At 46.5% G+C, this 24,603-nt stretch overlaps 1 protein-coding gene and 2 pseudogenes across 7 annotated transcripts in view; 2 read left to right on the top strand and 1 right to left on the bottom strand.

The window, feature by feature from the left end:
* The window catches only part of P4HA2 (prolyl 4-hydroxylase subunit alpha 2), a 40,213-nt gene that overhangs the window by 3,705 nt on the left and 11,905 nt on the right, over positions 1–24,603 (bottom strand). For 5 of the 7 annotated variants that reach the window (XM_010590097.2, XM_010590088.3, XM_010590082.3 and 2 more), the window contains exons 5-14: positions 23,487–23,624; positions 22,227–22,466; positions 20,769–20,965; positions 19,793–19,969; positions 15,793–15,863; positions 15,450–15,549; positions 11,471–11,524; positions 10,846–10,911; positions 8,855–8,923; positions 8,198–8,294 (exon numbers count right to left, since the gene is read on the bottom strand). In XM_010590097.2, the coding sequence (XP_010588399.1) occupies positions 8,198–8,294; positions 8,855–8,923; positions 10,846–10,911; positions 11,471–11,524; positions 15,450–15,549; positions 15,793–15,863; positions 19,793–19,969; positions 20,769–20,965; positions 22,227–22,466; positions 23,487–23,624 (1,209 nt within the window). Of the gene's footprint in view, positions 1–8,197; positions 8,295–8,854; positions 8,924–10,845; positions 10,912–10,960; positions 11,021–11,470; positions 11,525–15,449; positions 15,550–15,792; positions 15,864–19,792; positions 19,970–20,768; positions 20,966–22,226; positions 22,467–23,486; positions 23,625–24,603 lie in introns of all 7 variants that reach the window. The other 2 variants (XM_023548376.2, XM_023548398.2) reach the window with 1 other exon arrangement.
* On the top strand, positions 12,697–13,604 carry LOC135228471 (CLIP-associating protein 2-like; annotated as a pseudogene).
* Positions 13,640–15,251, top strand: LOC135228469 (CLIP-associating protein 2-like; annotated as a pseudogene).

The raw sequence follows: 24,603 nt of genomic DNA, 5'->3' as shown, positions 1-24,603 counted from the left end.
CTGCATCTTAGATGGCTGCTTGTTAGCATTTAAGACCCCAGACGCCACATTTCAAAGTGGGATGCAGAATGATTTCATAATAGAATTATTTTGCCAATTGACTTAGAAGTCCCCGCAAACCATGCTCCCCAGACCCCCGCGCTTGCTCCGCTGATCTTTGAAGCATTCATTTTATCCCGGAAACTTCTTTGCTTTTGGTCCAGTCCAATTGAGCTGACCTTCCATGTATTGAGTGTTGTCTTTCCCTTCACCTAAAGCAGTTCTTATCTACTGATTAATCAATAAAAAAAACCCTCTCCCACCCTTCCTCCCTCCCCCCCTCGTAACCACAAAAGTATGTGTTCTTTTCAGGTTTACTATTTCTCAAGATCTTATAATAGTGGTCTTATACAATATTTGTCCTTTTGCCTCTGACTAATTTCGCTCAGCATAATGCCTTCCAGGTTCCTCCATGTTATGAAATGTTTCAGAGATTCGTCACTGTTCTTTATCGATGCGTAGTATTCCATTGTGTGAATATACCACTATTTATTTAACCCTTCATCCGTTGATGGACACCTTGGTTGCTTCCAACTTTTTGCTATTGTAAACAGAGCTGCAATAAACATGGGTGTGCATATATCTGTTTGTATGAAGGCTCTTGTATCTCTAGGGTATATTCCTAGGAGTGGGATTTCTGGCTTGTATGGTAGTTCTATTTCTAACTGTTTAAGATAACGCCAGATAGATTTCCAAAGTGGTTGTACCATTTTACATTCCCACCAGCAGTGTGTGAGAGTTCCAATCTCTCCGCAGCCTCTCCAACATTTATTATTTTGTGTTTTTTGGATTAATGCCAGCCTTGCTGGTGTGAGATGGAATCTCATCGTAGTTTTAATTTGCATTTCTCTAATGGCTAATGATCGAGAGCATTTTCTCATGTATCTGTTGGCTGCCTGAATATCTTCTTTAGAGAAATGTGTGTTCATATCCTTTGCCCACTTCTTGATTGGGTTGTTTGTCTTTTTGTGGTTGAGTTTTGACAGAATCATGTAGATTTTAGAGATCAGGCGCTGGTCGGAGATGTCATAGCTGAAAATTCTTTCCCAATCTGTAGGTGGTCTTTTTACTCTTTTGGTGAAGTCTTTAGATGAGCATAGGTGTTTGATTTTTAGGAGCTCCCAGTTATCGGGTTTCTCTTCATCATTTTTGGTAATGTTTTGTATTCTGTTTATACCTTGTATTAGGGCTCCTAGGGTTGTCCCAATTTTTTCTTCCATGATCTTTATCGTTTTAGTCTTTATGTTTAGGTCTTTGATCCACTTGGAGTTAGTTTTTGTGCATGGTGTGAGGTATGGGTCCTGTTTCATTTTTTTGCAAATGGATATCCAGTTATGCCAGCACCATTTGTTAAAAAGGCTGTCTTTTCCCCAGTTAATTGACACTGGTCCTTTGTCAAATATCAGCTGCTCATACGTGGATGGATCTATGTCTGGGTTCTCAATTCTGTTCCATTGGTCTATGTGTCTGTTGTTGTACCAATACCAGGCTGTTTTGACTACTGTGGCTGTATAATAGGTTCTGAAGTCAGGTAAGGTGAGGCCTCCCACTTTCTTCTTCTTTTTCAGTAGTGCTTTGCTTATCCGGGGCTTCTTTCCCTTCCATATGAAATTGGTGATTTGTTTCTCTATCCCCTTAAAATATGACATTGGAATTTGGATCGGAAGTGCGTTAAATGTATAGATGGCTTTTGGTAGAATAGACATTTTTACTATGTTAAGTCTTCCTATCCATGAGCAAGGTATGTTTTTCCACTTAAGTATGTCCTTTTGAATTTCTTGTAGTAGAGCTTTGTAGTTTTCTTTGTATAGGTCTTTTACATCCTTGGTAAGATTTATTCCTAAGTATCTTATCTTCTTGGGGGCTACTGTGAATGGTATTGATTTGGTTATTTCCTCTTCGGTGTTCTTTTTGTTGATGTAGAGGAATCCAAGTGATTTTTGTATGTTTATTTTATACCCTGAGACTCTGCCAAACTCTTCTATTAGTTTCAGTAGTTTTCTGGAGGATTCCTTAGGGTTTTCTGTGTATATAATCATGTCATCTGCAAATAGTGATAACTTTACTTCTTCCTTGCCAATCCGGATACCTTTTATTTCTTTGTCTAGCCTGATTGCCCTGGCTAAGACTTCCAACACGATGTTGAATAAGAGTGGTGATAAAGGGCATCCTTGTCTGGTTCCCGTTCTCAAGGGAAATGCTTTCAGGTTCTCTCCATTTAGAGTGATATTGGCTGTTGGCTTTGCATAGATGCCCTTTATTATGTTGAGGAATTTTCCTTCAATTCCTATTTTGGTAAGAGTTTTTATCATGAATGGGTGTTGGACTTTGTCAAATGCCTTTTCTGCATCAATTGATAAGATCATGTGGTTTTTGTCTTTTGTTTTATTTATGTGATGGATTACATTAATGGTTTTTCTGATATTAAACCAGCCTTGCATACCTGGTATAAATCCCACTTGATCAGGGTGAATTATTTTTTTGATGTGTCGTTGGATTCTATTGGCTAGAATTTTGTTGAGGATTTTTGCATCAATGTTCATGAGGGATATAGGTCTATAATTTTCTTTTTTTGTAATGTCTTTACCTGGTTTTGGTATCAGGGAGATGGTGGCTTCATAGAATGAGTTGGGTAGTATTCCGTCATTTTCTATGCTTTGGAATACCTTTAGTAGTAGTGGTGTTAACTCTTCTCTGAAAATTTGGTAGAACTCTGCAGTGAAGCCGTCCGGGCCAGGACTTTTTTTTGTTGGGAGTTTTTTGATTACCGTTTCAATCTCTTTTTTTGTTATGGGTCTATTTAGTTGTTCTACTTCTGAATGTGTTAGTTTAGGTAGGTAGTGTTTTTCCAGGAATTCATCCATTTCTTCTAGGTTTTCAAATTTGTTAGAGTACAATTTTTCATAATAATCTGAAATGATTCTTTTAATTTCATTTGGTTCTGTTGTGATGTGGTCCTTCTCATTTCTTATTCGGGTTATTTGTTTCCTTTCCTGTATTTCTTTAGTCAGTCTAGCCAATGGTTTATCAATTTTGTTAATTTTTTCAAAGAACCAGCTTTTGGCTTTGTTAATTCTTTCGATTGTTTTTCTGTTCTCTAATTCATTTAGTTCAGCTCTAATTTTTATTATTTGTTTTCTTCTGGTGCCTGATGGATTCTTTTGTTGCTCACTTTCTATTTGTTCAAGTTGTAGGGACAGTTCTCTGATTTTGGCTCTTTCTTCTTTTTGTATGTGTGCATTTATTGATATAAATTGGCCTCTGAGCACTGCTTTTGCTGTGTCCCAGAGGTTTTGATAGGAAGTATTTTCATTCTCGTTGCTTTCTATGAATTTCCTTATTCCCTCCTTGATGTCTTCTATAACCCAGTCTTTTTTCAGGAGGGCATTGTTCATTTTCCAAGTATTTGATTTCTTTTCCCTAGTTTTTCTGTTATTGATCTCTAGTTTTATTGCCTTGTGGTCTGAGAAGATGCTTTGTAATATTTCGATGTTTTGGACTCTGCAAAGGTTTGTTTTATGACCTAATATGTGGTCTATTCTAGAGAATGTTCCATGTGCGCTGGAAAAAAAAGTATATTTTGCAGCAGTTGGGTGGAGAGTTCTGTATAAGTCAATGAGGTCAAGTTGGTTGATTGTTGTAATTAGATCTTCCGTGTCTCTGTTGAGCTTCTTACTGGATGTCCTGTCCTTCTCCGAAAGTGGTGTGTTGAAGTCTCCTACTATAAATGTGGAGGTATCTATCTCGCTTTTCAGTTCTGTTAAAATTTGATTTATGTATCTTGCAGCCCTGTCATTGGGTGCGTAAATATTTAATATGGTTATGTCTTCCTGATCAATTGTCCCTTTTATCATTATATAGTGTCCTTCTTTATCCTTTGTGGTGGATTTAAGTCTAAAGTCTATTTTGTCAGAAATTAATATTGCTACTCCTCTTCTTTTTTGCTTATTGTTTGCTTGATATACTTTTTTCCATCCTTTGAGTTTTAGTTTGTTTGTGTCTCTAAGTCTAAGGTGTGTCTCTTGTAGGCAGCATATAGATGGATCGTGTTTCTTTATCCAGTCTGTGACTCTCTGTCTCTTTATTGGTGCATTTAGTCCATTTACATTCAGGGTAATTATAGATAAATAAGTTTTTAGTGCTGTCATTTTGATGCCTTTTTATGTGTGTTGTTGACAATTTCATTTTTCCACACACTTTTTTGTGCTGAGGCGTTTTTCTTAGTAAATTGTGAGACCCTCATTTTCATAGTGTTTGACTTTATGTTAGTTGAGTCGTTACGTTTTTCTTGGTTTTTGTCTTGAGTTATAGAGTTGTTATGCCTTTTTGTGGTTACCTCATTATATACCCCTATTTTTCTAAGTAAAAACCTAACTTGTGTTGTTCTATATCGCCTTGTATCACTCTCCATATGGCAGTTCAATGCCTCCTGTATTTAGTCCCTCTTTTTGATTATTGTGATCTTTTACCTATTGACTTCCATGATTCCCTGTTATGTGTATTTTTTTTTTAATTAATCTTAATTTGTTTGTTTTTGTGATTTCCCTATTTGAGTTGATATCAGGACGTTCTGTTTTGTGACCTTGTGTTGTGCTGATATCTGATATTATTGGTTCTGTGACCAAACAATATCCTTTAGTATTTCTTGTAGCTTTGGTTTGGTTTTTGCAAATTCTCTAAACTTGTGTTTGTCTGTAAATATCTTAATTTCACCTTCATATTTCAGAGAGAGTTTTGCTGGATATATGATCCTTGGTTGGCAGTTTTTCTCCTTCAGTGTTCTGTATATGTCGTCCCACTCCCTTCTTGCCTGCATGGTTTCTGCTGAGTAGTCAGAACATATTCTTATTGATTCTCCCTTGAAGGAAACCTTTCTTTTCTCCCTGGCTGCTTTTAAAATTTTCTGTTTATCTTTGGTTTTGGTGAGTTTGATGATAATATGTCTTGGTGTTTTTCTTTTTGGATCAATCTTAAATGGGGTTCGATGAGCATCTTGGATAGATATCCTTTCGTCTTTCATGATGTCAGGGAAGTTTTCTGTCAGAAGTTCTTCAACTATTTTCTCTGTGTTTTCTGTCCCCCCTCCCTGTTCTGGGACTCCAATCACCCGCAGGTTATCCTTCTTGATAGAGTCCCACATAATTCTTAGGGTTTCTTCATTTTTTTTAATTCTTTTATCTGATTTTTTTCCAGCTATGTTGGTGTTGATTCCCTGGTCCTCCAGATGTCCCAGTCTGCATTCTAATTGCTCGAGTCTGCTCCTCTGACTTCCTAGTGTGTTGTCTAATTCTGTTATTTTATTGTTAATCTTTTGGATTTCTACATGTTGTCTCTCTATGGATTCTTGCAACTTATTAATTTTTCCAGTATGTTCTTAAATAATCTTTTTGAGTTCTTCAACAGTTTTATCAGTGTGTTCCTTGGCTTTTTCTGCAGATATCCTAATTTCATTTGTGATATCATTAAGCATTCTGTAAATTAGTTTTTTATATTCTGTATCTGATAATTCCAAAATTGTATCTTCATTTGGGAAAGATTTTGATTCTTTTGTTTGGGGGGTTGGAGAAGCTGTCATGGTCTGCTTCTTTAAGTGGTTTGATATGGATTGTTGTCTCCGAGCCATCACTGGGAAACTAGTTTTTCCAGAAAATCCGCTAAAAAAAAACTGCAGTCAGATCCCTATCAGAGTTCTCCCTCTGGCTCAGGCTATTCAGATGTTAATGAAGCCGCCTGGGGAGGGTGGGGGAGGGAACAGAGAGATAGGAGAGTAGCACCTCAGAATATAGCCAGAGTTGCTTGTCTTGCTTGGAATGACTGTTATATCTGAGATTCCCGCAGGCGCGTCGCCTATGTGTGCTGGCTGTGTGGAGATTGCCCCCAGGGGGTCTGGCCCGCTGGAGTCACGGTCAGATCCTCCGCTTCCAGCCCCACGCCCAGCGTCAAGGCTCCCCTACTGGGACGGTGCACTCTCAACTCCAAAATCAGTCGCTGCCTCCCGGGGACTTCTCGTCCCTCCAGCCGCGTGGCCGTGCCGCCCCCGTGAACCAGGTGGGCCCCCTCCCGGGGTTAGTTCAGATGGGTGGAGTAGCTCCCCGTGCTTGTGCCGCGACCAAGTGTCCCGGCTGGAACGCTGTTCTCCCCACTCCAATACCAGTCGCTGCCTCCCGGGGACTTCTCCTACCGGCTGCGTCCCATGCCGCCCACGCGACCCGGCTGGTCCCCTTCCCGGGGTTAGTTCAGGGGGTGGAGCAACTCTCCGTGTTTATGGCGTACCTGCGAGCAGTCCAAATCTCTGCGGGACGGTTCCCCGGCTCGGATGCTGCTCTTTCTGCTCCAAGATCAGTCACTGCCTCCCGGGGACTTCTCCTACCGGCTGCGTCCCACGCCGCCCGTGGAACCGGCTGGTCCCCCTCCCGGGGTTAGTTCAGGGGGATGGAGCAGGTCTCTGTGCTTGTGCCGTACCTGACTGGTACGCTGGCTCCAGGCTCTGGAAACTATCGCTGCTTCCCTGTATTAATTCGTTCTCCGTCTCTAAATCTGTGTTTGTTGTTCAGGGTTCGTAGATTGTTATGTATGTGATCGATTCACTTGTTTTTCCGTGTCTTTGTTGTAAGAGGGATCCGAGGTAACGTCTGCCTAGTCCGCCATCTTGGCTCCGCCTCCTGACATCCATTTTTGTCTTTTTTTCCTTTCTTGTCTTTTTAATAAACTTTGTCTTTCTTCATGTATGATATCCTTGGTATCATCCCACAGCTCTTCTGGTCTTCAGTCATTAGTGTTCAATGGATCAAATTTATTCTTGAGATGGTCTCTAAATTCAGGTGAGATATACTCAAGGTCATATTTTGGCTCTTCTGGACTTGTTCTAATTTTCTCCAGCTTCAACTTGAACTTGCATATGGGCAATTGATGGTCTGTTCCACAGTCAGACCCTGTCCTTGTTCTGACTGATGATATTGAGCTTTTCCATTATCTCTTTCTACAAGTGTAGTCGATTTGATTCCTGTGTATTCCATCCGGTAAGGTCCATGTTTATAGTCGCCGTTTATATTGTTGAAAAAGGTGTTTCCAATGAACAGGTCATTGGTCTTGCAAAATTCTATCATGTGATTTCCCATGTCATTTGTATCACCAAGGCCATATTTTCCAACTACTGATACTTCTTGTTTCCAACTTTTACATTCCAATCACCGGTAACCATCAATGCAGCTTGATTGCAGAAATTGGTAAAAATCTTCAATTGCTTCATCTCTGGCATTAGTGGTTGATACATAAATTTGAATAGTGATCTTAGTAACTGGTCTTCCTTGTAGTTGTTTGGATATTATAGTGTTATGGACAGCACTGTACTTGAGGACAGATCTTGACATGTTCTTTTTTGACGAATTTGATGCTATTCCTCTTCAATTTGTCATTCCCAGCATAGTATCCCATAAGATTGTCCAACTCAAAATGGCAAATACCAGTCCATTTCAGCTAATGCCTAGGGTATCAATCTTTATACATTCCATTTTATTTTTGACAACTTCCAATTTTCCTAGATCCATACTTCATACATTCTACATTCCAATTATTAATCGATCTTTGCAGCTGTTTCTTCTCATCTGAGTTGTGTTGCATCAGCAAATGAAGGTCCTGAAGGCTTTACTCCATCCACATCAGTAAGGTCAACTCTACTTTGAGGAGGCAACTCTTCCCCAGTTGTATTTTGAGTGCCTTCCAACTGGAGGAACTCATCTTCTGGCATCGTATCAGACAAGGTTCTCCTGCTGTTCATAAGGTTTTCACTGGCCAATTTTTTTTCATAACTAGACCACCAGGTCTGTCTTGGTCTGGAAGCTCCACTGAAACCTGTCCACCATGGATGACCCTGCTGGTATTTGAAATACCGGTAGCATAGCTTCCAGCATCGCAGCAACATGCAAGCCACCGCAGTACAACAAACTGACAGATGAATGGTAAACTGAAATCATAAAGCTTTCAAAATACAAATTAACATTTAATTTTTAAAAGTAATATACGTGCTTAGTTTAAAAAATCAAATTGTTCTACAAGGTTTATAAGGCAAACAGCAATCTCCTCCCTGACCCCTCCCCACCCCTAGTCCCCATTCCCAGGCAGAGACCACCAAGGCCAGCACCACCGGTAAGCTACTTACCCCACTTGCAGCCCACAAGCACCGGGCAGGCAGCATGCCTTGTTCGGTAGTCACCTTCCCCGCTCCGCAGGAGGTTGTACCAGAACACAGCTGTGCCCTAGGAAAGAAAAGCCTGTCAGACCACGTCCTCAGAGATTGGGCTTGAGGGAACAAGATGGGAAGGAGTCCCTAGACGGTACCACTGACAGAAACAAAGGGATTTATCCCCTTAAGACATATTCTCTGAACTCCAAGAAAGATGCCATGTGTGATAAGCATGGAATTTGGCTTTTTTTGCTCAATGTTCTGCCACACACACGTGGCTCAACATGGGCTCTGAGACTTGACCCCAAAGCACCACAGAGCCCTCTCCCTGAGCAGAAACAGCCTCAATTCCCTGTGTATGGGGGGACAGGGCTCTAGAATTTCAGTGGTAGAGGATCTTCCCAGACAGCACCTACCCTTCATGGTAGGTGGACATTTCCAAACCCACCTGCCCCTGAGGGAACATTCCTCCCCTGTCCCTTCTCTGCAGTTGGAAGCTGAGGCCACAAGGTCAGAGTCCAGGTGGGAAGGGGCTTAGGCCCATCACAGTGACAGTCAAGCAGGACAAGGACCAGGGTATGGGGAAGGTCTAAGCTCTGCTTCAACCTCTGACCTGTAAGGACCAGAACTTACCTTCTTAGGCCAAATTGCAGCACCCAGATCAGGGAAGACGGTGGCACCACCAGCTTCTACATCACTCATCTGGGAATATAAGACATAAAGCTTGGCCATTCTACCCAAGACACTCAGACGAAATGAGCCACAAATGACATGAAAAGGTGCACAGATCACCCTCCTCTCTGTCAAACAGCATAAATGGCACTGCTCAATGGTCAGCCCTTATGCCACAAAAGGCTCTTCCCATACCCTGCACCTCCTCATGCCCTGCTTAATCTGTGTAGCTCACAGGCACCCAAAAGTCAGTGTAAGAGACCCATATCCTGGCTGCCCTTGATGGGAACTATCTGAGTCTATACTCAGAAAAATGCCTGTCCCAATCCTTGCCCCTTGAGTCACCATCCAGCCTGGCCTTGCCTAAGCCACTGTGCCCAGTGAAGTGCCCTGACCAGGAGCCTCCTGCTGATTCCCTCACCAAATGTGGCCCTCACTGTGGGCTGTCTCCTTGGCTCTAGTAACCTGCTGCTCTAAACCACTTTCCAGCACAGCTGCCTTCCCAAGGGCCACCTGGGCAGGCAGATAGGGCACTGTATCTGCAGAGAATCTGCCTCTCCCACAGCGAGACAAACAAAAAAGAACTCAAGTCCTACACGCTCACAGAGCATGCCTCAACTCATGCCCAAAGCATCACTTCATTCTCATCTGGCTCTTACTTCAAGTTTTTTGCATATAATGTAATAGAATCTGGAGCTAAAAATTATTTCCACAGGACACATACCAGACAGATTGAAGGGCACTTGACGGACATATGCTAAATGAATAAGATGAACCCCCCTCCCCAGTGGTTTCCAATGGCCCTCGGGATTAAACCCAGACTCTTTTCTGGAACCCCAAGGCCCTGTCAGTCTCACCAGCCTCTCCCTCCAACCACTCTAGGCTCATTTGTGGCTTCTGAGCCATACCAGCCTTTCTCTAGTTTTTCAACATCCCAATATCCTTCGCTCTTCCAGCCCTCCACACATTCTCCCCTCTGCCAAAAACCATGTTCCACCAGCTAATTTCCATTTAACCGTCAAGTCTGAAATGACGTAGGCCTTTCCTGAACTCCAACACTGGGCTCCAAAAGCTCCTTATGCTACTTCTTCATGGCACTTATCAACATGGTAACTAAGTAATTATCTCTAGGGAGCCCTGGTGGCATAGTAGTTAACAGCCTGGCTGCTAACTAAAAAGTCAGCAGTTCGAATCCACCAGCCACTCCTTGGAAACCCAATGGGGCAGTTTTACTCTGTCCTATAGGGTCGCTATGAGTTGGAATCGACAACGGCAATGGGCAGAGTACAGGTTATGTTTAAAGTTTAAGTCCCCTGTATTAGACCTTAAGCTCCACAAGAGAGGCCACACATGTGCTCCCCAGCATGTTCAGAGCACATCCCAGCACTTAACAACCACACAATAAAAGCTTAAATGAAAAACCAAAGGAAGAAATGGACATGGGCTTCTTTCTCCAAATCACTTGACAGCCTCTATGCCTGTTTAGAGGTGACTCTCTCAGGAGAGAGGAGGGAAATTATTCCTCATGTGAAAGGCAAACCCAAGGCCCTCAGGATGGAGCAGAGGCAGCAGGTGGGAGGCAAACCACAGAGCCTTTGGGGAAACAAGGGCAGCTTTCATCTAAGAGCACCTCACAGCTATCTCCTCACTCTGCTGGCAAGCAGAGAGCCCTCCAGGGCACCCATACCAAAAATCCAGACTAGCACTGGACCCATCAAAAAAAGAGTCAGGGATGTGAGAAGGTTGCTGGTGTGGCACGGGGAAGGGAGCGCACAGATGGGAACAGAGACCAACTGTCTCTACTGCAGCCAAGAAGGATGGTGAGGCCCAGAAGGGCCAGCCCAGCCATTAGCCAGCAGCTGGGGTATCAGCCCAGATAGTGACAGAATATAAGACAGCACTTTGGACCCAAGGTCCTCTTAGGGCCCATACCCTGCACACATCATACTCACGTAGTTTAAGAATGTGGCCACACGATTCCCCGTCCCTAAACGCTTGAAAGCATCTTGCTCATGGCTCTATAAAATTAAGTGAGAGTGAACAGGTGGGCCTGGACCCAGTACTTACATAGTTAAGAAACGTCGCTAACCTATTCCCCTCCGTTTTGAGGCCGCTGTCAAAAGGTCGCTGCAACAGACAACAACTTTCACCCAAGTTTGCAACTGACTTCACCCACCACCCACAGGACCATGGCCAAAAGGGTCAGGGGGAGGTAATAAGTGTGTTTCATGAGTCAGCCTGGAACATGGGCCCAGGCTGCAAAGGAAACCCAGCCAGGTGGGGAGAGGGGAGGCAGGAACTCTTTTCACAAAGACCTAGTGAGGCCTTTTGCTTTACAGTCTGCACAAAGAGTGACACAGAGTTGAGGCAGGGGAAACACTCCCCACATCTACAGAGGAAACAGCCACTGAGCTCCTCAGGCCCCAAGGTTCCGGATTTGGGCTTCACCCGCAATAAGGGTTCTCCCCTGGTGAGGTAGGGGGCCTGATCTAGAGGCTGAAATATTCCTAGGAGCTCCAGTCTTCTCAAACCAGCTGGAGCAGAGACTTCCGAAAGCACCCATGATTTGGACCTTACCCTAGAGAAGTCAAAGTGTGGCTCGTACTGTCCTCCCATGCCATAATTAGCAACCTGGTGGGAAATAACTACAATTAGACCTTGTTAGCAGCAGGAACAGTCGTGAAGCAGCTCATCTCCCCAGGGATACCATTTTCCCATGCCTGCAAACAATGAGAACCCCCAAGAGCAGCCACTCTAAGGTGGAGGAGAGCCATGCCTTGCCAGCACAGGCACAGCAAATGTTGCAAACATGACTAGAGCTGTGTCCTAGAGCAAAGCTGCAGCACAAATGTGGATTCCCAAACAGAACAAGACAGGTGACCTGCAGATGGCCACTGTGGAGAAGCTCCCAGCCCTGCAGGAACACTCGGGCAGTATTGCAAGGGGCCCTTCATGAGGGAGGCCCTGGCTTGGGCCATTTGTTTGGGAGATAACGAGAACATGACCCAGAGGAAAGTCAACAACTAACTCGAGATACAGGTGCCTTTTTTTTTTTTTTTTTTTTTAAACATTAGCTTGGGAGCTGTTCGGTGCCTGGCACTGCTGCTGCCACTTCAGCCACTGTGCCCCAGGAGCTGTTCCTGGCTAGGCTGGGTGCAACAAAACCTACCCCACCCCCTTCCACAGTGGTCCACTGCATGGAGTACTTCTGTATCCAAGTACGGTAGAGGGACATGGGTGGCCGGGTGCATCCCAGCCTAAGCCCAGACCTCGAGTAAGACTTGGGCTACCTCAGCTTCAGGAATTACCAGGTATCATTAATTGGACTGGGAATTTTAAATGCCTTTGTGAACTGCTCACCACCCAGCACAACGTAAGCAGTAAATCACAACAGTTAGTGTAGCTTTAGTAGACAGAATGAGAGACAAGGCTCAAGCTGAAGTGCAGAATCTGATAAGGGAGCTGATGGATCAAGTGGCACCATCTGGCAGCAGTTGGCTACTGTGGCTTACTGAAATGCTAAAAATCTCTGTGGCTCGGCCATTAATCCTCAGAAAGTTGGTATTTTTTGTATATCCTTTTTGGAGATTCCAGCAGTCAGGTGAGAGATTTGACAATAATGGAGAATACGGTCACATGGGAGACAAAGGGAGGGTAGACTTTACAAGAGAGGAAATCCTGCTATTGGAGCACAAACAATATTTGCCAAGTGTGAGAAAGTACAAAATTGGGGCAGTGATTTCCAGTGTCTACAAAAGTAAAACACTCTGACATGAAAAATCAGTGGATGAAACACACTGTCATCTGCTGCTTCAGCCTCTAAGAGTCCCACACCTAAAATACCTGGAAAGCCGGTCAACAGGATGTCAGTTCAGCAAGCAGCCCTACTGCTGGAGATGCATCTAAGAACGGAGCACCATAGCAACCGGCCAAGTGATTTCATAAAAGCTTTTTACAAATGTTATTTTTTCCTTGGATCCATTCTAGTCGAGAACTTGGGGAAATTTTTAAACATAACCGTGATTAGCATGCCAATGGACTTAGGAAAATTCAATCCCTGCTTGTTGCTGGAGCTGCAGAGTGCGACTGCGTTTTTCCAAAACTTACACTTGTTGGCTGGTCTGCTTAAATGTTCGGATGCCAGGTAGTAAAACAACCCTGCATTGTTCATGCTGGTTCATTTTTCAACAGTTTCGGGAAACACATTTGATCATGGTGATGATGCCACTGTCTCTTCACTATTTAATACCGTCCCCAATAGTAAAAAAGTAACGGGAACATCTAGATTTGTAACAATCAGATTTATCACCAGGGTATAATCAAGTCCCCAGAACTCACACCTTCAATAACAAGTAATTACAACACATCCTAGTGAGAAAGTGTTCATTTGAATCTTTAGCCTTGTTATTACACCAGTCGAGAGCCAGTAACTTGGAAGGTACGGGCATTTATGACGCTGATGTGGAGGCCACACTGAAGGCAAGACAGAAGCTTAAAAATCACTTTCCTGGTGAGGCTGAGACATTATTGAGCCAGAGTCTTCAATCTTAGAGAATTCTGTCTAGAAAACTCTAGACACGTCCTCATCTAATTCACAGGAAGTCTGAATTGCCCTTTTTCTTCCAACTGGTCTGTAGCAAACACATCAACTACAGCTGGAAGGGTGTCAACAGGTAGAACCACCAGAAGCCTGTGGCATTCCCAAAGGGCCCTGGTGTGAAGGCTGTTGCTGGTGCCTAGGCATTTATGACACTGTAAGCAGTCCATGTGGAGTGAACACTTAGAGACAGGTGCTGAAATCCAAGTTCCTGTTCTCCAGATCATGCAACGTAAAAGCTTTTAACACTGCTGACTGGCATGAGAAATGCCAACACAGATCCTAGAGGAGGAATGCACACATAAATGTTGCCTCGGCCACCTAGCAGCTGTGGTTGCAACTCCCAGAACAGCCCTGACTCTAAGAGTCCCTCCGCTGAGAGCACTGGCATTCAAACCCAGTCAACTGCGCTACAACACAAAAGGCAGGCCCGATGAAGCCAGGGTTGCAGCAGAGAAGCTAGTCCACAGCACAAAACTGCTGTCTTCCACAGCTGAATGTGAGGCAGGGGTGCATCCAGGAGAGCAATAGGGGCACGAGTCCCGTCCACTCTTCTCAGACCCGTGGTCAAGGGTGTGGGATCAGTCAATCAAGGAGATTCATCCTGTCAAGGCTATGAGAGTCCTGAACACCAACTCCGACACGGAGGAAGCAGTGGCAGATGTCTTAAAAAAAATATCTGCTCCAAGGAGATATGAATCACAATAATGTCAACAGGGACACGTCTCTAGTGCATGCTGCGCTCCTACCGCTCTTGAAATGGTGGTTTTCTCGTATATGTGAAGACACGGTAGAAGTCTTCTATCAATACGCTTGTCTGCGGAACTTATTTAAACATTAGAGAATGCTAAGTTGAGTTGAACTGAAAAGATTATATGAACTTTTCAAAAGACCATTTGCAAGGTAATCAGCATATTTGTGAAAGCTCTGGCCAACTGTATACAAATTCATAAAGATGATCTTCAAAATTGGTTTTGTGGCCGCTCATGCAGCTGCTGAAAAAAGAACGAGTGCTGATTTGCTTGGCTGTGTCCAGGCAAAAGTTCAGAAAATTCAATGATCTTCATTTCAACATTCGATTGAGATCTATGATTGGTCAGGCCCAAATGCAAGCCTAAAGGTGAAGGCTGCTATCCTTAAATACACAGAAACTCTAGCCACACAGAAGGATCCAGGGGACTCTAGAGAGGTGCCAGTGAAATTCGCCTGGTGGTATCTCAGGTCATTGCTTTTACACAGAACTCAGAAGTTCAGCTGTTCAGAAGGGAGCAAAGTTAGGGAGGATTTGAACTCAATACCCTCGAGCATACACTGGGTGCTTTACCCAAAACTTTTCAGCATGGTGCTGCCATGTTTCTTCATAATCACACAAAGGCAGAAAGCCAGAGTTCACAGGGAGTACTTAAACCACAGCACTCTACCTTCACCACCAAACTGGTCCAGGCCTCTCACTTCTCCTAGTAACATATCACAGAACACTTTGTCTCCAAATGCATTTGACTGTGACTCAGAATCACAACCTCTGAAAATATTTATAGCTCTCTTAGAGGTGTCCCTGGAACAATTCAGGAGTTCAACTTCAGCAGTCAAGAAAACATGAATGAGCCCGCCATGCCCACCACTAGCATGGCACACAGGAGATGCTCAATCAATATTTATTGAATACCAACTGTCGAATGCCAGCAGGCATGCTTAATTCTGGCTTCCCAATGTGACACCACTCCATATTCATAGCATTGTGTAGTCATACAGGTTATTAGTCATTTTCCTCCCTGGGGAGCTTTGGAGGACATGCGACTCGCCCAGGGAGTGAAAAGGGGGTCCTGGTCCCTACTCTCCATACATGCTGGCTATACCCTCCCTTGGCTACACCAGTGATGCTAATGTGGCTCCCTGGGAGACCACCTAGACAGAAATACCCCCTTCCTAAGCCTACAGGCTACAAGGGACCAGCTGTACCTGCAACAATTCTGCAGTCTTTACTGTTAGCCCTGTGATGTGCTGCATGCGACGATTCACTTGTGCCACAACGGGGTCATCGTCCTCCTCTAGCCAGGAGCTGAGCCAAAAGAAAAGGGCAGAGAAAGGAAGGTGTGGAGGATAGGCTTAGGTCCTGTACTCTCTCCCCATTGTCAGGGCCAGCACTGACAGACAGCACAGGATGAGTGCTGCACAAGGGTGAAGAATGGCCAGTAGGCAGAACACGCCCAGCCACCCTCCCGCAGTAGAGACTGGGAGGCATTGAAGTTGCAGCTTGAGCCAGCTACCACCAGCCCCAAACACCACCACCATCTTTGCTTACCTTTTGGAAACCCTATAGCTGGCAACAGTGAGGACACCTGTCTTGGGATCTCTAACAGTGGCTCGTGCAAGCTGGAAGGCAGGAAAAGAATGCAGATTTATTCTTCTTTGCCTTGAGAACACCAGGACCAGATCTGCCAGCCAGACCAGTGGGGGAAGCAGCTTTGGATACAGTGGTTCTAACACAGGCCCCATGAGGCTGTAAGTCAGGCCAGGGCAGGGGTCTGAGGCCTCCACATTCCTGCTGTGTGTCAGACACTGGCTACCACCCTGCTTGTTCACTGCCCACTCCTGCTCCTACCCAGGTCCATGCTGCCTGCAGAATTATGCCTATGGAACATGCTTTGCACATCCACCCATCTGCCTGGACAACCTCATTCTCAACAGGCCCACATACCAGCCCTGCCTGAACTTGGCTGCTCCACCACATTCAGACTGTGCCGCCATCCCTGAGCCTATACACCCTGCATGTTCTCCGTACTTGGTCAAGTCCTACCATCCTTCTGAACCTTGGTGGCCTTCTCTGCCAAGAAGCCTACCCAGATTCTCCCAAACATTCTGCTGCTGCACTACCTCACACTGGGCTCCTGACAACTCCCCTTCCTGACACCCTCTTGGAGGCTATCACATCCTGCTTTATAAAGTTAGGCTGGATACTGTTCTCCCCTCTAAACACAAGGGGCCCTAAGGTATCTCTAAGCAGCTCAGGAGAAGGAAGACCCACATTCCAACCAAGTAGAAAGAGGGTAGGCAAATTGAGGGTGTGAATGGAGTTAATAGCTATACCTAATTTCCTTATTTATCAGCCAACCCCAAGTTCACTGTTAATTGCCACTGCTGCAAGGAGTAAAGACAGAAGGCACAGTTCTCATTCCCTTCGGAGCCTCATGAAATCAGATGATGGAATCAGGAAAGGACTCTATAAGTTGACATAAGCGAAATGCTGCCTGAAGTCGGCTGCTCTCACATACACACACCCTCACCTACCTCATTTCCCTCTAGTCTTTACAGACAGGCTTAGTGATACTCCCAGAGGAGCCTGCTGCCCAGAGCCAGCCAGGCCCGTGCTTCAGCTATGGACTACGCTAATGACCTCATGTGGGTGGGGCCATAGATCCAGTTACGCACCCTATCAGTATTTCTCCTTAATTCCATAACATTTCATGAGTGTTTACTCTGTGCCTGGCACTACGCTGGGTGACCAAACAGAAGTGGTCCCTGCCTTCATACACTCAGTCAAGCGGGGAAGGCAGAAAATTAGCCAGGTAATTGCAGCACAGCATGATCAGAGCAAAGATGGGGGTAAGCTTAATGTCCTGTGGGATCACAGCACAAAGAATCAAGAATGGCTTCCTATAAGAGGGGCTGAGACTTGAAAGATAAATAGGAGTTAGCCAGGTGGAGAAATGTTACAGGAAGAGGGAGCAGCAACACAGAGGCCCAGGGATGAAAACGGGTATGGCATTACAACTATGCATCAGAGCTTAGGGAAAGCTGCAAAGACAGAGAGGGGAGTGGTGGGGGGGAGCTCTAGTGTCTGGATGCAACCTTGAGGCCAACGAGGAAAAGGGAAGGCTTTATGTGGGGGAGGGCACTCACAATCTGAAAGTCCTAAGGATCACTGTGGACACTTCATGGGGAGCTGACTAAGAAGGGGCCAGAGTAGGAAAAAGGAGGCCAATGAGGAAGTCAAAGCAGAGATTAGGGCAACAGAGGATGGTGGCCTGGGTCAGGGGGTGGCAGGAGGGATGAAGAGGAGCAGATGGACTCGAGGCAGGTCAGGAGGTGAGATCAGCTACCGCAACACTGTGCTGCCGCAGCATGTTCTGGTGAGATGGTCAGTGCACCCAGGACAGACGGCTTCCCTGAGCTACTTTATCCATGGGCCCTTTCTGAGTGCCAGTTCATGGTGGTCCCTCCCTGATGACAACTGCAGCCCCAGCTCGGCCTCATCCAAACGCATGAGCTTCTACACTGGCCTGTCGCCCACAAGGAGGCTCTTGGCAACTGTGCTCTGCCCCTGGGGACTGACAGGGCTATTCTGAAAGCAGGTCGGGCACCCAGAGGCAGCTGCCAGGCATTCCCCACAGGCCAAGTTAAGCTCGTAAGTCCCACTTTAAAGCCAAAATAGCATCTGTCCCTCACAGGATCCAGAAGGTCAGCTTGTGACAGCCAACACGTTTGGCTCTTAAGATGGCCTCTGATCAAAGACAAGTTTTCCTAATATCTCTACACATGCACACACGCACACACACACACACCGCACCCACGCTCCCCACCGCACAAAAATGTTCTGTGTCTGGGGTTGAGGGGCAGGAAAGGAACCTCTCAGGAGATTCTGGCACAACAGTGCCTCCCTCACCTGGCAAATAGAAAGTAGTTTTCCTCCCAGGAGGGCTTTGGGAGACATGCGGGTGACAGAGTGGAAAGGAGGTCCTGATCCCCATTCTCCATGCACATGAGCTAGACCTTCCCTCAGCCCCACGAAGGATGCCAACAGCTAACTCTAAGCCCTAGCTCTCCTACAGCCTCGTGCCAAGGTTGTTCCAAGATGAGGTCCAGAAGCCAGCCCCATACCCGCCCAACCATGGTATGGGAACCTATTTCGGATCTCTCTGTGAGAAATGTTGGGCCCACCTTGGCCACTACAATCCTATTAGGAACAAAGCAGTACAGAATCCAGCTAAATCCTCCCGCCCAATCATCGGTGATGGGGAAGGGGGAAAGGGGACATGGCAGCAAGTAGCTCTCTTTGAAAGATGTTCGAATGGGAGAAATTCTTTTTGAACTAGAAACAGAAGAATAATTTTGTAACAGGATGATATATATACAAAACCAACATCCAACTTCATATCTAACAGTGAAATACCAGGGGAATTTCCAGGAAGTTCAAGAATAAGACAAGGATGCCTATTATAAACAGCTCTCAAAGTTCTAGGCAGTTCAATAAGACAAAACAAAAAAATTAATTGTAAGTATTGGGAAGGGGAAAACAAAATTTTCCTTATTTGCAAACAAAAATACTATCTGTAAAAAAGAGAATCAACTAAAAACCTAAAAAGGAATAAACGAGTTCAATAACTAGTGACCTGCCCAAGTCCTGGTTTCCTCATGTGTAAGATGCAAATAATGACAGGGCCTACTTAATACAGTTAACAGTTAATACACATGAAGGACTTAGAACACTGCCTGTCACACTCTAAGTTCTCAGTAAACACTACCTTATACTCTGAAATATATCAAATACTAAAAAGCAAGAGTTTAGCATATAATAGTAAACTAGAAGCACAAGGGGTTTGTGATCGGCTAACTTAAAGGCTGGTGGTTCGAACCCACCCAGTGGCTCCACAGAAGAAAGGCCTGGCAAACTATTTACATAAAGATTACAGCCAAGAAAACCCTATGGAGCAGTTCTACTCTGTAATACGTGGGGTTGCCATGAGTTGGGGGCCAACTTGATGGCAGCTAACAGCAACAATATTCTAGTAGAACCAGTTAAAATATAATGATGAAGAAATAAAGTACAATTACAGTAAGAGACTAAAGAAACTACCTAGAAATAAACTTTTAACAAGAAATGAGCAAAACTCAAATTTTAAAAAGATATGGATAAATGGAGAGATACAGCATGCTCCTGGATGAGAAGACCCAATACTGTAAAGATATACATTCTCCTCCAAGTTAATCTCTTCCTTTGCAATCTCAATCAGGAGCTCCAGGTGAAACTGACTTGTCTCACTGTGGGCCCACCCTGTTTGCCCTTCTGTCATCGTACCAGTTACTCTGGGCTGTCCACATCGGGTCCCTTCTCTTTCTTCCTCACTGGACCATGAACTCACAAACGCAGACTGCGTCTGAAGCATCTCAGTACCCCATGACAGATTCATGCTAGACACTGGCAAAGGCAGGCAGGGTGGGCAAATGAGCATCCCCGTGGTACCAGGGCTGAGAGAGAGGACGTGCCATTCAGCAACCTGAGAAGGACCTGCAGAGACACCTACTTTGGGCTTCGCAATCTGCTTGATCCTCTCGATTTCCTCATCAGACATGACATCGTAGTACCTGACGATGTGTGGGCTGTCCCACTCATCCTCCTCTTTGAAAGGGGCGATGAGCAGCTGTGGGGTCCTGTTGCCATGATGGTACCTACAGAAAAGCCTCTTCTGCCTCCGGGGTGTCTGGGGAGCACAGAGCGACAGGCACTGAGCTGAGTGATCCAGATCCCCAGCCCCAGCCTCCTCCAGCAGCAGACAATGGTCTCACCCGCTGTGTCCAGCAGCCGCCCCCACCACCACCCAGCCCTGCCCCAAAAGGGAACAAAAGCCCCTCAGTTTGACTGGCAAGAAATGTTACCTCGCAAACCATGCGATTTCTCTTCCCCCACAAGAATACCTCATGTCTACAAGCCCTGTGGCAAAGGCTAATTCCTGGGCCCTTTCATAGAGATTTAAAGGGCTGGGGCTGGTAGAAAAGCCTTTCCAGGTGGAGAAGCCACTGGGAGCCAGACAGACTCGGGCACGGAAAGGCCGAGAGCCTTCCCCACACCTCAGCCTCCCTGAGGAAGCTCTGGAATCCCAGGGCTCTCAGAGGCCAGTGATACCCTATACTAAGCTCTAACACAAGCTTTGTCTTTGCTATAGAGACTTTACTCTCTACTCATAACATGACTTCCTGCGGGCCCTGGGACACATCCACACCCATGGTTTTCTACTTCACAACAGGGAGTCAGGCAAAATCTGGGCATATTGGGGCGGGGAGTGGAGCTCAGTAATAACTAAGAGGACAGAAACTCTGCTGGCATCAGGGGAGACAGTCTCAGAGAACACCCACACTTCAGCCTCAGCAGATGCTACAAAGAATTGGGGGAGATGCTGAGAAAAGTACATTCAGACAAAGGAGCATCTCCCCAAATCTGCCTGCCCAGAACCAAAGTCCAGGCCCACAGCCTGGGCCCCCGGTTCACCTCACACATCTCACCAGTTTGACACCCTCCCCACGACAGAGGCTCTCGTAGACATCCCTCTCGGGCAGGTAGTCCACAGGCCTCTCGTAGATGCCTTCCCGGGTTGCCGGCTCAGCGTCCATCGTCTGGTTTGATAATGTTTTTTTTCTTTCTTCCTCCAACAAATGTTCAAAGTACCGCAGATTCCCTCCAGCTCGTTCATGGCTCGGGTCTAGAAAAAGCAAAGAACAAGAAAGAAAAGGAAACCACAAACATCTGTTAGGTCATTCAGAGAAATTATTCTGCAAGCGGTTTTCTCTCCCAGGAGCTCACTTGCACGCAGCATCCTGCCTTCCACAGCACTCTAACCACGGTTTGCTGGTCAGATCCAAAAAGCCACCAAAGGTTCTCCCCACCACGGTCAGAGATGACAGAGCAGCAAAAAAGGGGAGACGCTTAGCCAGCTACTGAGTACATGGGGGCTGTCCTCTCAGGCCTCTCCAGACATCCCAGGGACCCAGGTCCAGAGAAGCAGCCCAGAGTCCTGCTTCCCGCTCATGACATGCGTGTGTGTCAGTCACACCCGTTCCCTAGTATACGCACAATTGGTGGCCACATCAGATGCTAATCATAGCCAGAAGGCAGACTGAAATGCCAACAAAAAGAAGAGCCACACGATGCTGCGCTGCTTTGTCTTGTGGACCTCTCAACACCCAAAGCAGCAGGCTTGGCAGGGTTACTATCCCACTCTTCAGGTACGGAAATTAAGGCCCAAAGATGTCAAGACACTAAGGTTTTACAGAACAAGAATTCAGGCATTCTGACTCCCTGTCCAAGGCTCCAACTCACTTGACAGAATCTACAATGCCCTCCTCCTACATCAGTCTTCCGGGACACGCATATGCTAGCTGACATCAGACTCAGGACCCTGTGAAAAGTGGCAGCATAAAAAAGCCTTTGTCGGTCTGTGAAATTCCAGACTACGATGATCCCATGTACTAGTTAAAGGTGGAAAAGGTGGATTTTAAAGATGCAGTGCTATCTGCCTCCCTCAGTGCAACACCACAAGACACGTAAAGCACCAATGCCATGGCAGGTCCTCACAGACCTCAGGTCCCTAAATGATGGCTCGAGTCACTATTCACTAGCGACCGTGAAGTACAGCTTACCTCCTGAGTTGCCCTGACACAGTGAAGGCCCCACCCTGCATAGTGGCAGATGTACCTACCACAGCACCAGGCCCCTCTTAAAAAAGGGAGCATGTGGGGCCACAGGTGTCAGAGACCAGAGTGTACCGATCAGCAAGGGCTAAGGCCAGGACTGAGGTGGGCAAGGAGCTGGCTGGCAGTTGGACTGGGCCTAGAATCAGTAAGGCATTAGTCAGGTGACAGGTCAGACTAACACAGTCGCAGGAGAAGATCAGGCAGCAATCAGCAGAGCCCAGCTCCTCTGCCAGGTCCCCACCCCTGTCTTACCCTTCTGAATCTCCTTACCAAGGGAGAGCAGGCGGCGGGTGAGCTCCAGGGCCCGGTGCAGGTCACCCAACTGGAAGACAGTGTAGCTGAGGTAGTCCAGCACTTGAGTCTTGGGCGTGGTGGCCTCCTCCCCAGCATCCAGCTGCTTCAGCACTTGCTCCATCCACAGCACTGTATGATAATAGTCCCCTTCGTTGTAGGCCAAACGGCCCAGCCCAAAGCAATCATCCACGCTCAAGGTTGCCTGGTATTTGGTTCCTGTGGTACAGAGACAAACAGTCAGAACCTAAAGAGCCTCTGAGGGGGATTCCTCAATTGAGGAAAAGCCTGGGCCATTGGAGTGGGGCATCACCCCAGCAGAGCCACACCAGGGCTTCAGACTACACCCCCCAAAAGGGCAACTAATGCAGGGAGCACAGCCAGGCTGGCCCCGCCCATGTCTGGAGTTCACAGCCAATCTCCTAGCCTCAGTCACCCTGTCTCCCAAGTGGGAAGGGATCTTTGTTATGGGGGAGCCCAGCAAGCCCACCGAGAAGTAGTGCTGAGGAGAGTGTGAAAGTCCTGTAAGCACACAGAAGATGTGTGGTTGGAAGCTGGCCAGTGAGTCTGGGGGGCAGGAAAATGTTCTGATTGAACATGTAAAACAGAACATAGGTGGAAACTAAAGTCATGGATGAAGACAATCACTTCCAGAAGAATCTAAGAAAACAGCAGAGAAGGTGGTCAAGGCTATCCAGCACCCTAACCAAGAGGGGAGAAGAGATTAATTGGCAGCAGAGACTCACAAGAGCTTTGGCTCTTGAGGAACGGTGTTTGTAAGATGAGCGAGAACAGAGCCAATGTTGAGCTCAGAGGCAAGAGTCCAGAGAGCAGGAAACAGAACAAACAGGTGCAGAGAATGTAACTGAGGTGGGCACAGGACAGGGGGCAATGGGTTTGGGTATCAGCCTTGGACATGAAGAAACAGGAGGGAAGGGAATGAAGGAGGATCTGGACGCAGATCTCTGTGGTGCTGTGGGGGCAGAGCCTGACCAATAGCCCTGGCTTTCTCAGAGACGCAGGAGAGGGTCTCTGCTAAGCATAGGAGGGAAGCGGCCAGGCGGGGTTGGGAATGGGAGACTGGCACCGACTGCGAAGCAAAAGAGAGTTACCCAGAGGTGATAGTGCACCGGAGGGTAGAGATTACCAGTCTGTGGTGGCTCCAACCCTGTCCAGCCACCAACAAGACACACATAGGACAGGCATAGCCTAGATAAGTGGATAGCCTGGATAAGTTACCTGGAAGTTCCCCTCTGGAAATCTTGTCTGTGTCCAGTTTGTACGTGTCCTGAAGCCTCATCAGGGCCTTGGCAGCTCCTGTTTCATCCTCATCAGTGGGGAAGAACTGCCGCTGCACTGACAGGTTGGCAATAAAACCTTCCAAATGAAAGACCACACTTGATCCAGGGACAAATTCCACCAGGGACCAGAGAAACACCCATTAAAGAGATTCTGGCTAGTTGAATCCTCCCTCAAAGGCTGCTACCCCTTCTACCAGGAAGCCCTCCCTGATGGCTCCAGTCCATGGGGACCTCTCCTTAGTCCTCACTGTACCTACTGTCTGTGAAACTGAACAGAAATGGCCCCATACACTGGTTAACATTTGGGAGTCTTGGAGTCTTCACTCCAAAGCACTCAGTCAGACTCAGCAGACAGAGAATGGTCAGAAAGGGTAATTAAGAGGGACACAGGAGAGAACTTGGGAGGTTGGTTTATCGACTCCCCAGTGGAAAATGAATCACTTGGGAAACTTTGATCCCTGTTTACTGGGCTGTCCAGGTAACCACGGATTCCAGCCCACATCTCAGGGTGAAGAGCTCAAAGGACAGGGGAGGTCAACTCAGAGAGCCCAGCTATCCACTCACTACTGACCACTGGCCCTTAGCATCCAGAAAGGGGATGACAGTCCTGGGGGCACTTGGTACTGTCTCACCCCACCCCCAATTACCAGCTTAGGGACTATCTGGCCAGGCCGAGCACCAAGGTGTGTGAGCAACTCAGAGAGGCCACACTGGGCCGTGCTTTGCTCTCTATGGTATTCCTACTCCTCAGATCTACAACGAGCTTGGTGCAAGAGTTCCCCAAATGTGGTGCTCAAGACCATAGCCTGGAGCCTGGGAGAGGCGCTGCCCACAGAACTACTCCAAGGAGGCTGTTTTGGGACCCCAAGCCCTAGCTGTAAAGCAAGATATGTGCCTCCTATAAGCCTAGCACTCCAGGGAGGAGCCAGGCCCTGCCATGCTGACTCAGGGGCTTCGATTCTGCCTGTAGCTGAGAACTGGGAGGGGAACTCCTAGGCTGTTCCTTCCCTGAGTTCCTCCCAAAAGCAGCAGTACCCACTGCCACTCACTCGCAT

Source organism: Loxodonta africana, chromosome 2, assembly GCF_030014295.1.
Source record: "Loxodonta africana isolate mLoxAfr1 chromosome 2, mLoxAfr1.hap2, whole genome shotgun sequence".
Classification (NCBI taxonomy): domain Eukaryota; kingdom Metazoa; phylum Chordata; class Mammalia; order Proboscidea; family Elephantidae; genus Loxodonta; species Loxodonta africana.
The sequence above is the reverse complement of the archived record's forward strand: the minus strand, read 5'-3'. Positions and strand labels throughout refer to the sequence as shown.